Source organism: Stegostoma tigrinum, chromosome 4 (genome assembly GCF_030684315.1).
Source record: "Stegostoma tigrinum isolate sSteTig4 chromosome 4, sSteTig4.hap1, whole genome shotgun sequence".
Lineage (NCBI taxonomy): Eukaryota > Metazoa > Chordata > Chondrichthyes > Orectolobiformes > Stegostomatidae > Stegostoma > Stegostoma tigrinum.
In genome coordinates, this window is record NC_081357.1 from 73,781,133 (window position 1) to 73,797,946 (window position 16,814).

A 16,814-nucleotide genomic window follows, 5' to 3' on the forward strand; every position below is an offset into this window, starting at 1 on the left:
TAAAAATTAAGGTATCAATCTTATCAAGCTAAACATAGGACTGCATGTATTGCAGGCAGTGAAAGCAATGGACAGAGCTAAGCCATTCCACAACCAATAACCCAGATCAAAGCTCTGCAGTCTTGCTACATGCAGTGAATGAGGTGAACAATAGAATAACTGAAAGGAAACAAATTACCATGAATAGTCACAACAATGACAGAGTCCAAAACATAGTGCAAAATGAAAGATTCATGTATTCATAGCCATCTTCAACCAATGCTACCTGTTCTAAACAGGGAAAACTCCAGAGCATCTCTCTAAGCTGGACATCCATCTTGTTCTATGCCTGATGGTCCCAGAATCTTAGATGCCATTCTTTAGGTAATTCAATTCACTCCATACAGTATCACAAAAATGGCTGAGTGCATTGCATACAGGAAAGGATATGGGCTCCAACACTGCAATCCAACTAAAATCACCCATTCCCACTTTCCTGCCTTATTCACAGAGCCCTGCATTTTTTTTTGTTTCCAGATAATTATTTAATTCACTTTTCAAAGCCTCTAATAAATCTGCTTCCATCACTCTCAACCTGTTATTCCAGATCCTAATCACGTACTGTGTAAATGTGCTTTTGTCATGTTGTGTTAGATCAGTGTTCTCTGGTTCTGGGGTTCTGGAGGCGGGGTGGGGGCTTCTCTGCAAGACAAGCTCATTCAATTGCCCTACTCTATCTCCCCCAGCTTAATAATTCTGTATCAATCCAAATTAACTCTTTATCAAAGTGAACAATGCCCACTGTCTTCCCATAATCTGGACCAGTTTATCTAAATTTCAAATATCAAAATGCATGTCTTCAATAAATCTATATGTTCATTAACACATAATAATCATTCAGAACCAATAATTACAATAAGAATGGGATTCCAAAACTGGAACCACCAGGAATCAAGGAACAGACTGGACATAGCAAGGCAAAAAACAGTTTGACAAGATGGTTCACCACCACCACAGTTTTCCTTGCGTATAACTGCTCTTGGTCCTTCAAAAACCACAACGATTACAAATTTGAGTGCTTTTAGCACAGGTTACTATGACTAATGTTCTGTTCTGCGGAGTCAATGAATGTTAACCATTTTTACGCACTGCTTTTGGCTTGGCTTCACCAGTCAGGCATTATTTCAAGCTGCAAACCAATGAACCTTTTCCAATGTGCATTTACTATTCAATTCTCTCAATTAAATGTCACTGCACCAACAGGCGATTTAAAGTGTTAATTACAAATTAATTCACATTTGAGGATATACAAAGCAAATGTGACATTTTAATCCGTACAGCTCTGGGAAATAAAGCAGCATGACACAAAAAACATTAATTCCAAAATATTGATGTTTTATAAACAAAAAAGTAAATTCTTCAAAGAAACAAAAATAAATCGCCACAAGATATTTGTATAGATATCCACCTTTCTCTGAAGAATTATTCTTGGGCTCAATTCTGGCCATGAGAAATTGCAGCATTCAATTAGATCATTCAGAGCCTACTTCCCAAGAATCTACAGCACAGAACAGTCTTGAACTCTTTTCACCTAAGCAAAGTAAAGCTTACTTTTAGTGCAAATAGACTGTTGAATTAATGAGCTGAATAAAAGATTCTGCATTGGTGAGAACTCAGGAATCTTGCTCTCTGCAACCAAACTCTTTTCAATCCACTTCTGAATACACTCAACAAGCTAATTCTGATCTTACTAACATTTTCTGACACTTCTTAGTTTCCTTACAAATCAAACAAGACATAATGTGCTTCACAGTGATAATGAATAACATTGTACAATTTTGAAACATGTTAGGCATGTCATTGACTATCATCTCCTCTTTGGAGAGAAGAATTAAACATCTCTGTATTTACTTTCAGAAACATGAGACACCGCAGCACCTCAGGGTAAGGTTTCATGTGATTATTAATTCCATTAAACTTCACTATTTCTGTTTTACAGTTGCATTAAAATCTAATCAAAATTTTCCCTGAATTTCCTTGAAATCCTAGGGGAAACACATTTATTATAGTGTGCCTTTAGTTTACCTACAGTCGCATTCTTGGATCATGGTAAATTACAAGCTCATCTTCATGCACACAAAAATAAATCATTGGAGGTTTTTTTCTTAAAATTTGAATTTGTGGTAGTACAGCAAGTTTGACACAAAAAGTGAACATGGGAAGTTTCGGAGCTTTGAAGAATTCTCATTTCTGACCTTACAACTCAGTTCTTCTACAGTTTTACCAAGACATATACATGAGCATCCTTACACAGTGCCAGTGTTTCACCTCAGCCTTACACATTTTGACCACCACAAGGTCATCTACACATTCAGAATGATATGATACAATTTGACATTCTGCAAGGCATACCCCTCCATGGCAATCCTTATGAGGATGAAAGATGGACGAAACAAGACGTCAAGAGAGTAAGACTTGGCAAGACTGTTTCCAGTGTGGTTCCAGAAAGTATATTGCAAATTATGATACGTAGCAATAATTTATACGTATGAGGCACGATCAAGAGGTTTGCAAAGGATACGAAAATTTGCCATGTAATTGAAAAGATAGTAAAGAGGGAAGCTACAGATTACAGGATGATATCAACAGATCAAATTACAGAAAAGTAGTAACCAACCAACCAATAAGAGCCTGGCCAATTAGGAAAATACCCAACTATCTAGTATCTCAGTACTATTCAAGTTGTTTTGCTGTTTTTAGATTATTTCAGCCACTCGCTTAGTATCTCCAAGAGCTCCTGTCTCTTCCTGCAAAACAGAAAAACTGCCTTCATCGCAAGAATTCCACTTTTTTGGCACTGTCTGCATCTCATTGTGATATCTGCGAACAAATCACTTTCACTCTGCAATTCTTCTGCTTGTAATATTCGTGTGACTAAAATTCTCCTTTTTCTCTGGCTAAAAAATGTCCATATTCTGCTGGTATTCTTCCAGATAAATAGTCTTCCAGGTCACATGGATCAGTATTTTTTTAATTACCTGAAGTCTTAAAAATCTTTGACAAATATCCTTCAAGATAATTACAGTTTACAAGGAAATTTTTCTTTAAAACACACACTTTTTCCCAATTCCCCAACATGGGATGTGGGTGCCACTGGCTAGGTCAGCATTTATTGCACATCCCTAATTGCCCTGGAGAAGGTAATGGTAAGCTGCCATCTTGAACTGCTGAATATCTTGGGGAATAGGCATACCCACAGTCCTGTTAGGGAGAGGTACAGAATTTTAACTTAACAACAGTGAAGGAATATTACATATATTTCCAAGTCAAGGTAATATGGAACTCTGCAGGAAACGTGTGTTTTTCATTTCTACATGCTGCTCTTATCCTTTTAGGTTGTAGACGTTATGGGGTTAAAAAGTATTGCCAAAGCGGTCTTGGTGAATTACTGAGTGCATTTTTTAGATAGTGCACACTGCTACGATTTTGATGAGGAAACTGGATATTGGAGGTGGTGGACACAGTGCTAATCAAGCAAGTTGTTTTTGTCCTGTACAGTATCAAGTTGAGTGTTGTTGAACGTGCATTCATTTAGGCAAGTGGGGTGTATTCAATCACTTGTAGATGGGGAGATGGGTGATGAGTTACTCACCATAGAATTCCTAGTCTCTGATCTGCTCTACGTCATACTTCGTCCAAGTCAAAGGCAATCACAACAGGCTGTGTCCAGTTGTGGAACTGAGTAGGCTGATGGGGGATTTAAGTGAGGTGCATAAACTTAAGGAACTTAAACAGAAAGGACTTGTTTCCATTTTCCAAGAGGTCAATAACCAGGGCCACTGATAGCGCATTTAGAATCAGATTCATACAACACAGAAACGGACTCTTCAGTCCAAATCATCTATGTCTACCAGACATCACAATCTAATCTAGGATAACAAAGTGTGGAGCTGGATGAACACAGCAGGCCAAGCAGCATCTCAGGAACACAATCTAATCTAGTCCCATTTGCCAGCATTTTGCCTTTATCCCTCTAAAGCCTTCCCTACATATACCATCCAGATGCCAGTTAAGTGTTGTAACTGTACTCACCTCCATTACTTCCTCTAGCAGCTTATTCCAGACACGTATCACCTTTTGCATGAAAAAGTTACCCCTCAGGTTTGTTCTTAAATTTTTTCTTTCTCAACATTAAATCAATGTTTTGGATTCCCCTATTTTAGGAAAAAGACCTTGGCTACTCACCCTATCCATGCCCCTCATGAGTATATAAACCTCTATTAGGCCACCCCTCAGCCTCCAACACCCCAAGGGAAAAAGTCCCAGTCTATTCAGTCTCTGCCAACAGATCAAACCCTCCAGTTTCAGAAACATCCTTGTAAGTCTTTTCTGCACCCCCCAAAGTAAAACAACATCCTTCCAACAGAAGGGCGACAAGGATTGTACTTGGTAGAAGGAATTCAAGGAGTTTAGGAGTGCATGTTTCACCTAGAAGCTACCTATCCAAAAAGGACGCAAAACTCACCATCTGAAAAGTTGGTAGAGACAGAAAGCATCAGCATATTTGATTAACCATTGGATCTGCGCCTGTATTGCTCCAAACTACATACCAAGAGTTAGAAGGTGGGATTATACTAGACAGCTCTTTTTTGTATGGCATAGCCATGATGGACAAATGGCTTATTCTGTCCTGCAAGCCTTTGTGATTCAATGTTCCTATACAATTGAAAGTAACACCAAATGCCACTCCCCTCCAGCCAGGAAGTCCAATACACCTGGACGGCTTGATGTCCATTTCTTCTGCTCTCCACCTCTTCCAGGAGGGCGGGGATCTTCATCTGATAAATTCACATCCCAGCTGTGCTGTCATGATATCCTTTGGGCACATCTGGCCAGTAACAGCTCAATGTTCTGACAAAAGGCACTTCAGATAAGGGTGACAGTCACCTTGAAAATGCATTCAAAGAATAAACTCCACTGCTACCTCTTACTATGTAAAGACTTTTCAGCGAAGTTGTCACTTTGGCACTGAAGTTCCCTGGAGCCTAAAAACCTTTACAGCACAATTATGGCAAAACGAATATTACTTCATATGCAAACTAATTTACCCAGAAACATGTGTGGAACTCCCTCTGCTGGTGAATGAAATAACTTTATAAAAACAGAAAGACCTGTGGATGATGCAAGTCAGGAACAAAAACAGAAGTTCCTGGAGAAACTCAGCAGGTCTGGCAGCATCGGTGGAGAAAAATCAGTGTTAATATTTCGGGTCTGGTGACCCTTCCTCCAAACCAGTCTTGAGGAAGGGTCACTGGACCTGAAATGTTAACTGATTTTTCTTCACAGATGCTACCAGACCTGCTGAACTTTTCCAGAAACTTCTGGTTTTGTTTGAGAATGAAACAACTTCTTGGTTTAACAGCAACGCAACAGATATAGTGAGGACAATCAGACATCTTGATCATACAACCATTTATTTTAAATTACTTTCTTTGGAAGAAGAAAGCAGGGTATTGTTCTACTAAAGGAATCTAGAGTGGCATGGCAATTTTGCATTATTCTGACCAGAAATCATAGTTTCCAAAATTAGACTAATATTGATACTGGTTAAGTTGTACATGATGAACATTTTATAATAGTATAGATTGGGAACCCCACGTTGGGACATACAGACAGAAGCTAAACTGGCCTCTGGTAGTTTCAGATGAAGCACAGAGGTGATACATAATACAGACCATGAATCAAACCCAATATGTTTGGTCTACCACAAATCTAAGGATTTGGGCACCATTAGACAAAAACCATGGATTTGGAATGATTCAGAAGCAGTTCTCAAAGGAAACTTTGTGGATTGAGTGACCAGAGAATGGTCTGTACACAATGATATATTTTTCACTGGAATAGGAATGAGTTTATGTTGATCAAGCATAGAAATCAAAGGAATATCTCTCGTATCAGATAGATTTCACAATTCCATGCAACCAGTATGGCTCTGCTTAAATATTACTAGATAAGATATTAATCAGCAAGCAGTTACTTTATTTACTGAAACGAATTGAGATCGATCAACAGAACACAGTTCTCTGCTGATTTCTTACCATACTTTATGCCATAAATAAGACAGACCAAAGGTGACAATTTGATGCTAAGAGTCAAGTCACACATGATTAATCAGTTAATCAATGTCAGTCAGATTTTTGCTTTCAGTTCCAGATGTACTCTGGCAATTAGGACAACAGAACCTTTCTGATTATTCATTCTTACATGCTCGAGTTCTGATTGATCCCATACTCAAATAATAGAAATATAAATAGTCATTGACTGTGATTCAAAACACGATACATCTGGACCAACGATACATTTTGTGTCTGCTTTTGCAAAGAAACACGGTAAATGTTATACGTATGATTTTTGTCTTTCCCTTTTAAGTTTTAATCTATCAATGACACCATTAATTAATAGTCTGGCAAACATATGACTTGTCAGACTAGGTAAATAATAGTGGATAATGAAGAGCTGTAAATTAATAACCAAAGATAATTAAAGTTGAAAACAGATCATAAACCCTTCAATGCACTGCTCTGTCTGATGCTGATATTAGTAGGGCATGCGGCAATCATAATGGACTGAGAAACAGAGCAAGCCTCACAATACAATTCTGGAAGGGATGGGAGAATAACCTGCTAATTTAAGGCCTAACTTGAGTCAGAGTCATTCATAAACTTGAGCCATTGTAGTTATTGTATTTAAATTGATAGGCTCCAAAATAGGGAGGCAACATGTTGATTCTTTCTCAGTTCTTCATTCTATCTCTGGTTCTAACATGGGAAATTCTCATTTTTTTTAGCATTACTAAAGTAAATGGTAAGTGGTAATTGAAATAACTCCACAGAGGCTGATATCCCACCACTAAGCTACCCTTTATTTACACAGAGAATCCTTGACACTGATCCAGCTCCTGCAAAGCCAGGTCCCAAAGTAAACTCATGTTCTAATCTGTCAGCAAGGGCTCCCTGATTGGACCAGATTAATAGCCTCAGTCAGCTGGAACATTTTTTCTATGAAATCCTCCTGGCTCCCCTCATTACTCACTACATCCTTCCCCCTCTGAATCCAACACATTTGCTGGTAGTTTTTTTTCAATGACTCCTCTGGAAGTGTCTTAGCACTGGGTCACGTTCCTCCAGCTCTGCCTCTGATACAGGCAGTGTGTAACATACAGTAGGCTGCCTCTTGTATCTAGATCCTTGAAGAAATTCATTCCCTTCTTCAAAGCAATGACATCCACCATGTCCATCTCAGATTTCAAGGTATCTTTGATGTTTGACAAACCCATGGATTCCGGAATAGTTGGAAAGGCCATTGAGGGACCAAGAATGTTTTGCTCCCATACCATTTGCAGCTTTCATATGGTCCTTGTGTTTGTTCAGGACCGTCATACCTACCCAAAACTTTATACTTCACTTGATGTGACCTTGTGTTGATCATGCCTCTTACCCAAGCAGGGCCTTTCCCATGGTTCCTACACCAAACTTCATCCCCTGAAACTGTTTCCCTCACTTAGCAGAGTCTTGCTTTAGACATTGTTATTCCTGATGCTGTTTCACATTCCCAACCCTATCCACAAAGGTCTGGGAAGACCACATTTAACCTGATGTGGCGTCTTCTCCCCACTTTTGCTGGAACTATCCCTGAAGTTGCATGAAGGGTGGTCTCATAAGCAAATAGGAACTAGGACAGTTCGCTATTGAGTGAAGCTATAGACTGTTTCTTCAAGCCTGTTTTCAAAGTTTGGACAGCTCTTTCTGCCAAACTATTGGATAATGGATGGCGTAGAGATGTAAGGACATAAGTATTTCTTACACATCGATTCGATTTTAAAATCATTCAATTTTAGGAATTACACAAACTCCCTGCTAGTAATCAATGGACCATCATCTATGAACAACACTTCCAGGAGTCGATCTATTGCAAAAGATGTACATCATTTTTCTAACATTGCCCCTCTGTTTGATAAAAGTCTTCTATGTACACCCGGCCACTTTGAGAGGTTGTCCATAACGACCAAAAGCATTGAGGCCACGAAAGCACCTGCATAGCCGACGTGCAACTGAGTTCAGGGTTTACCCAGCCATTCCCAATGTGTTGGGGGGGGGGGCGCGCGGATGTTGCTGGCAATAAGTTTTGTCCTTGATGGCACTTTGGGCACTGCCCCACCAACGTGGCTATATCTGCATCCAATCCTAGCCACCCAACATAACTTCTCACCAACATTTCCATTTTGGAACTGCCTGGAAGACACTGGTGGAGCTCAGACAGTATCTCGCAACAACCTTTGCTCAGAACAATCAATCTTGCTCCCCATAATAAATACACTATTGTCTACTGTGATCTGGTCTTTCCGAGTCCAAAATGGTTCCAATCGTGGTCATGGCAGCCCTCGGCTTCCCTCATCACCACCAGCTATTTCAGTTTTGTTTCGACCAAATGTTTTGGTGTCCAAAGACTGATATTGTCAGCTGTGGTGGTGTGTCCAGAAAATTTAAACCTATTGATAGAGATTTTTCCAGTGACAGTACCACCAGTGGTGCATCTGCCAGCAGGGAGGTGGCGCAATGCATCAGCATTTGCTGCTTGGCCATGACAGTGTTCCGACTTGTAATTATACACATTTTGTATTACAGCCAGTCACTAAATTTGGCCTGAAGCCGAAGGCAGCAATGTCTTGTCTGCTCAAAGGAGGCCTAGCAGGGGTTTGTGGTACGTTATCAACAAACTTATGCCCATAAAGGTATTGGTGGAACTTACTGACTCCACATATGACCACCAAACCTTCCTTTTCTATTTGGGTATATTTATGCTCTGCATTACCTAGGTCCTCGATGTGTGCACTATTGGGTATTCCACTCCACTGGGATACCTATGAGCTAATAATACCCCCATGATATATGAAGAGGCATAGCACGTTGATACCAGATCTCACCTGGGATCTGAATGTGGCACAGAGAATAATAGCTGTTTCTTCATTTCCCTGAAAGCTATGGCTTGGCTTGCAACCATTACAAAGACTGACCCTGTTTTAAGAGTTGATGCAAAGTTTAGATCAGAGGACAGGTCATAAATGAACTTTCCATAATAATTCACCAGCCCAAGGAAAGACCTAAGCTCTGGTACAGACGTAAGAGCCAGGTCACTGTTGATCCACCTCACTTTAACTGCCAACGGGTGAAACCTAGTCTTGTCGATTCTGTAGCCCAAGTAGGTCACTTGGGTGCTGGAACGCATGTTTTCCCTTCTGAGACATACACCAGCTTGGGAGAATTGTCAAGGACTGTGTCCAAGGTCTTTAAGTGTTTCTTATTGTTCTTTTCTATTATTAGTAGATCATTTAGATAAATGTGACTTAGATCCTGTAAAATTTTCTCTATTGCCTGCAGAAAAATTGCACAGGCTCATGATACCCCAAATGGCAGTCTCATATACTGGTACAATTAAAACACGTCAGGGTTTGTATCATGCTTCTGGGAAATCTCATCTAACTACAACTGCAAGTAGACATGGCTCATGTCTTGTTGGCTTTGTGTATAAATCCTCTACGCAAAGGACTGGGTATTCATTCAGCTATAAAAAGCAGTTTACCATTTGTTGAAAATTCCTGCAAAGGCAAACGAACCTGTCAGGCTTCACAATCTGTATGATTAGAGCTACCCATTCCACAAACTGGACTGGTTTGATGATCCTTTGCTTTCCAGCCTCCTGATTTCTGCCTCTACCTTTGCCCATTCAGCAAATGGCACCAGGTGGGCCTTGCAGAATCATGGAATCAGTTCCTGGTCAACATGCAAGTTGGCCTTGGCTCCTTTGATAGTTCCTAGGCCTTCAAAAGAAACTTCTAGGTATTTAGTTAGAATTTCACTCAGGCAGTCATTTTCTAATTCAGAAATGTTCAGCTAATCCAGGTAAATCTTTCTAAACCAAATTCACACTATCAAGATTGGGTTTGAGCCTTTTATTCCAGTTAGTGATAACTGAGCCAGCTGTTTCTCATAAGAAGCCAGAACCAACATTTACTCATAATTTGTAGAGGCTCCCCGGTATACATTCTCAGTTTGACCGAGGTCTAGCATAAACTGGAGGGTTAGACTCTCAGTTCAGGAGGAAAATCTAGGCCATATAAACCTGTAAGAATTTTATAAGTTTTAATTAGGTCATTCCTCATTCTACAAAATTCCAGAGAATATAGACTCAGTCTCAGTCTTTCCTGAGATGACAACCTGCATCTCAGGGACTAATCTAGTAACTCTCCATTTCACTTCCGCTATGGCAAGTATATTCATCCTTAGAAAATGAGTCTACAACTGAACACTCCAGGTGAAATCTTGCCAAGGTTCTGAACAACTGCAGCAAAGCATCATTATTCCTATATTGAAATCAACCAGTAGTGAAGGCCAATATACCGTTTGTCTTCCCACTAGTTTGCTACTAACTTCAAGTGCCTTTGTAACCTCACATTATTTAAGAAATATGCTATCTTTCTGATTTTACTATTCCACATTTATTCACATTACATTCCACCTGCCATGCTTTAGCTTATTCGTTTAGCCAGTCCAAGTCCTTTTGAAACTTCCTTGTACCCTCAACCTGCATTCCCACCTTTATGTCCTTCAATTCCATGCATCCTGATTTTACTTACTAACATCCCATGTGAAACTTTATCAAAAGTCTTCTGATATACACCACATTCAATGTGCTTTAGAAGACTTATTCTCCTTTATCAATGCTAGAAATAATATCTTCATAAAATTCCAACAAGTTCCTCAAACATGATTTTCCTTTTGTGAATCCATGAAGACTGTCCAAATTTACTATTCTTTCTGAAGTATTGAGTTATCAAATCCTTTGTAACTGATTCTAATATTTTTGTTACTGCAGATGTCAAACTAGCAGGTCTATAGTTCTCCATTCTCCTTTTCCCTCCTTTCTTACATGGTGGGGATAAATTTGCTATTCTTTAGCCCTTCGAAACATTTTCAGTATCTGTTGAATTGGAAGGTACATAGAACAATACAGCGCAGAACAGGCCCTTCAGCCCTCGATGTTGCGCTGACCTGTGAACTAATCTAAGCCACTCCCCCTACACTATCCCATCATCATCCGCACGCTTATCCAAGGACTGCAACTTTCCCCCACAGTGATCGAGAACGCCCTTGACCGCGTCTCCCGCATTTCCTGCAACACATCAATCACACCCCGCCCCCGCCACAACCGCCCAAAGAGGATCCCCCTTGATCTCACACACCACCCCACCAGCCTCCGGATACAATGCATCATCCTCCGACACTTCCGCCATCTACAATCCGACCCCACCACCCAAGACATTTTTCCATCCCCACCCTTGTCTGCTTTCCGGAGAGACCACTCTCTCCGTGACTCCCTTGTTCGCTCCACACTGCCCTCCAACCCCACCACACCCGGCACCTTCCCCTGCAACCACGGGAAGTGCTACACTTGCCCCCACACCTCCTCCCTCACCCCTATCCCAGGCCTCAAGATGACATTTCACATTAAGCAGAGGTTCACCTGCACATCTGCCAATGTGGTATACTGCATCCACTGTACCCGGTGTGGCTTCCTCTACATTGGGGAAACCAAGCGGAGGCTTGGAGACCGCTTTGCAGAACACCTCCGCTCAGTTCACAACAAACAACTACACCTCCCAGTCGCAAACCATTTCCACTCCCCCTCCCATTCTTTAGATGGCATGTCCATCATGGGCCTCCTGCAGTGCCACAATGATGCCACCCAAAGGTTGCAGGAACAGCAACTCATATTGCGCCTGGGAACCCTGCAGCCTAATGGTATCAATGTGGACTTCACCAGTTTCAAAATCTCCCCTTCCCCAACTGCATCCCTAAACCAGCCCAGTTCGTCCCCTCCCCCCACTGCACCACACAACCAGCCCAGCTCTTCCCCTCCACCCACTGCATCCCAAAACCAGTCCAACCTGTCTCTGCCTTCCTAACCAGTTCTTCCTCTCACCCATCCCTTCCTCCCACCCCAAGCCGCATCCCCATCTACCTACTAACCTCATCCAACCTCCTTGACCTGCCCGTCTTCCCTGGACTGACCTATCCCCTCCCTACCTCCCCACCTATACTCTCTCCACCTATCTTCTTTTCTCTCCATCTTCGGTCCGCCTTCCCCTCTCTCCCTATTTATTCCGGAACCCTCACCCCATCCCCCTCTCTGATGAAGGGTCTAGGCCCGAAACGTCAGCTTCTGTGCTCCTGAGATGCTGCTTGGCCTGCTGTGTTCATCCAGCCTCACATTTTATTATCATGGATTCTCCAGCATCTGCAGTTCCTATTATCTCTTTCATTAACCATCCTGTTTCTTTTGGGTGTTTGTATCTCAGAGGAAATTAAATATGTTTTAGACATGTCGTACTCCTCTAATTATCAGCCATTGCTATTCGTTGTCAAAGGATTTACCAGCTCAAAGATATTGGAGTACAAATACAAGAAAATTATTCAAACCACCCAAGTTCAATTACTGACATATGGAATTTGGAACCATTGTGAATACTCATTTCAACATTACAGGAGCTACTATATAAAAGCTCAATAATTCTATTTAAGTGAAAGAAATTCTCATTTAAAAAACATTCACATTCATGCTCAATTTCAACCATTCTTTATCAAATAAAGTTTGTTTCAATCACAGGAAGTGCTATTTCAGGCCTTGATTTAGTATCAATGCATTATTGTCCAAGGATGTCCATATATATTGGAAGAGAATTTCCACATTGGTTCCCCAATCTGCTTCAGTATTGCTTAAAGATCTACCGAAGCCCTCAGGAAAAAAAACATAAGCCATAATTTTTAGCTATTTATGTTGTTTCAAGTAGGCCAGCAAGTCTTAAAACTCTTTAAGACCTTTGTCAAGGTCCCACATGAGAAGTTGGCCTAAGAGGTAAAAGCCTGTGGGATTCAAGGCATTTGTCAAACTGGATTCAAAATTGGCTTACAAATAGAAGGCAAAAGGTGATGGAAGTTTGTTTATATAATTGGAGGCCTGTGACCAGTGATGTTCCACAAGGTTTGGTGCTGGGACCCCTGCTGTTTGTTATGTGAATGTCGAAGGTATAATTAAGGTTTGCTGATGGCGAGAAAATTGGGGGTATTGTTGACAGTGAGGAGGATGGTCTTAGGCTGCTGTCTGATATTGATCAGCAATTGAACTGGGCAGAGCAGTGGCAGATGTAATTTAATAACGATAAGTGTAAAGTAATGTACTTTGGGACATCTAATAAGGGAAGGTCATACACATACATGAGTGGTAGCCTCCTAGGAAGTACTGAGGAGCAAAGAGACCTTGCTGTGTAAGTCCATTGATCCCAGAAGTATCAGCAATGGTAGACAGGCTGGCGAAGAAGGCATATGGATACTTGCCCTCTTTAGCCAGGGCATAGAATATAGGAGCACGGAAGTCTAGTTATTTAAAAATTGGCTAAGCCACAGATGGAATACTGTGTGCAGTTCTTATCACCATACTGGTCAGAAAGACAAATTGGCACTGAAGATGGTGCAGAGGGATTACCAGATGTTGTCTTGGATGAAAAGTCTCAGTCATGAGGAGATGCTGGATAGGCTAGTTTGCATTCCTTGGAGCAGAAGAGGCCAGGGGGAATCTGACTGAAATATACTAAATTATAAGGGATATAGACAGACTAAGTCATGAGAATTTCTTTCCCATGCAGTGGTGTTTAAGATGAGACAGTATAAGTTTAAGGCTAGGAGCAAGTAACTTATGAGGAGATCTAATAAATTTTTTCTCACCCAAAGAGGGATTAAAAAAAGATTGTGCTGCCTGACAGGACAGTACTCTCGCAACATTTAAGAAGGATCTGGATGAGTCCTTAATATGGGCCAAGTGCGGGTTAGTCGGATTAATAAAGCTTGGTGTTTGTTGTTCGACAAAGACATGGCGGCAAAAAGGCCTGTTTCTATGCTGTATGAAAAACTTGCTCTCGGTGATTCTTTATTCCATATCAAATTCAGATTTAGCTTCACATTTGGACTGCAATAGCTCAGCATTATTTCCACTTACATTAAACTGAATATTCAAATAATTTAGTATTTTGCCACACTTCATTTCAACATTAACATTACAAAAGTTCACAAAATTATTCTTGAATTAATTTTGACTTATCTATCATCGCAATTTCAAACTTACATTACATTTGGAAAACTAAACACCAATTACAGTAAATGTACAAATAGCATGAGATGATTGTGTAAAGTTCAATCAAATAATGAACCAATCCTACCTGAACTTTGAGAAAATCATGCAGCAAAGTAATTTGTTTGAATACAGAAATGGTGAAGCATATTTTGTTTCTCTATAATGGAGTAACAGATACATGTTTTACGATTTGGGAAATGTCTGGACAGCTGAACTTGAAAATTAAATCAGTTGAGAATAAGAATTCAATCCACCATAAAAGTCAACACTTCCTTTTAAAAGTTTTGCATTGATTTTATCCTTGCATCTCTTTTTCCTGAAGTAATGACTTCCAAGTGAAGCTTAATTACTTTCCACAGTACAATTCTGATATTTCCAACCTTAACAGTAGTCTTTCTGAATTAGTTGCTGATATTCGTAACTTTACAGCTAAGTTACGTAAGTATATTCAGACTCATTTCATGTGGTAATGTCCGAAAGATTTAACTTCCATGCCAATAAGCCTGACGGACAACAATTACAGGTTGAAGGCCCGGTGGCTCAGTGGTTAGCACTGCAGCCTCACAGCGCCAGGGACCCAGGTTCGATTCCAGCCTCAGGTAACTGTCCGTGTGGAGTTTACACGTTCTCCCCGTGTCTGTGTGGGTTTCCTCCGGGTGCTCCGGTTTCCTCCCACAGTCCAAAGATGTGCAGGCTAGGTGGACTGGCCATGCTAAATTGCCCGTAGTGTTCAGGGGTGTGTAGGTTATGGGGGATGGGTCTGGGTGGGATGCTTCAAGGGGCGGTGTAAACTTGTTGGGCCAAAGGGCCTGTTTCCCCACAGTTGGGAATCTAATCTGAACTAAATGCAGATATAGTTAAAAAATATAAAATCCATTATGCCACATACTGTCGTTCCTGACGGACAACAATTACAGGTTGATCTGTTAACCTTGCTTTGCATCATGACAGCACAGCATCATGACTAATTAATTATTCTATTTCCCAACATTACCTTCATACCTACAGCATTCAAGGTCCTTGGAGAGACAAAAGCTCAGTGATCCAAAGTTTAAAAAAAGCTCATGGATCACTATCTTTAATCTCCCTGGGTGATCAAAACTAGCTCAGCAGATTATCCTATGTCACCCTTTAAATTATATTTACAAGAGTTAAATAATGAGCCTCTGGATGACGACAAGTTGAAAGAGTGAATTCCACTGTCTTACCACATGTGTAGATGACATTGAGGAATTTGCGGATGCCTGGATAACAGGGATCACCAAACTCATAGGAACTTGCATATACATTGCAGCTTCTCTTCCCATGGCATCTTTTAGTCATAATCTGTAAAGCTAAGGTTGACTGGCAGTCTGGAAGAAACATAATAATGTGGCATAAGTAATAATTCTGACAGCTGCATATCCCTCTGTTTAATTGTTTCTGCAGCTAATGGTCAAAAGTAGCTGTCTGTTTGGACAAAATGCACCGGCAATATTAAATCAATTTTCAAACTTTATTTTACATGCTCAGTATTTCTAAGTTTCAGTCCACCATAGCACAGAATATTTACATTGTTGTACATTTTAGTCTTGCACACATGATATTTGATTCCTTTGAACAGCAAGGAACGTACACAGCTAAGGATAAAAGCCAGATTTAAAAGGTAGGTATTGCTAGCACAAACCAAAGAATTCTTCCTTGCTTGCACTGTTGTCAGCCACACAGGTCTGCAATCAGGCTGCCCAGTCACAGTACAACACACAAGAGATGACTATGAATGTAGAAACAGCCATTTTCAATAATGAAGGGAAACTGACAATTATTTGCTTACAGTATACATTTAAAAATCAAAATCTTCTCCTATTAAGTGAGAATGTATAGCACTTACTGTGTTGAAATATGTCATATTTATCACCCTGTCCAGTTTCTTACAAACATTTAACATTTATCCAATGATGAATTTATGTGATGGTTGTACTACTTGACTAGTGATCCATGAGCTTTGAACTAATAATCCAGAAAATGAGAGTTAAAATCCCATGACTACAGTCTGAGGTTTCAAATTTAGTGTTGCTTTTAAATATAGAGAAACAAATAGTTGCTTTCATTAAAAATGTTTTGAGGCATAAAAGTGCAGCTGGTTTAGTAACAATCTGAATCTGCTGTCCCTACTAAATCTGTGCATGACTAGTCCCATACTGGTGTGGTTAAATCTTAATTGGTGTTTGAAATGTTATAGTAAACTATTTAAGTGTAACACTTTCACCATGATCAAATGGATCTGCAGCTGTTTCAGAGGGCAGCCCATTACCATTTTCTCAGGGTAATAAGGAATAAGCGGTAAATGCTGGCCTTTCCAGTAATGTCAACAGGTTAACTAAATGTGACAATAATTTGGTTGGCAACATTTCAAAAAATATAAGAGATGTATGGGATGCAGGAGATACATGAGGGGTCAATATGGTTATTTTGTTGTGTGTTGAAGAAAAATGTTGATAGGTTTCATTATTTTTCCTTCTACACTACCATGAGTCATATCACGTCAACCTGAACTACTACAGATAATTCAGGTTAACAATGTTTTCAAATAACAGCACTTCTAACAATGC

The 16,814-nt window shown here is 40.3% G+C and overlaps 1 protein-coding gene across 4 annotated transcripts in view; it reads right to left on the minus strand.

The window, feature by feature from the left end:
- Window positions 1–16,814, minus strand: part of LOC125452228 (protein eva-1 homolog A) — a 301,173-nt gene that overhangs the window by 91,719 nt on the left and 192,640 nt on the right. For 3 of the 4 annotated variants that reach the window (XM_048530389.2, XM_048530390.2, XM_048530391.2), the window contains exon 5: window positions 15,432–15,575. The exons of the other annotated variant lie outside the window; for it this stretch is intronic. In XM_048530389.2, coding sequence (XP_048386346.1) covers window positions 15,432–15,575 — 144 coding nt within the window. The remainder of the gene's footprint in view (window positions 1–15,431; window positions 15,576–16,814) is intronic. 4 annotated transcript variants of the gene reach the window in all.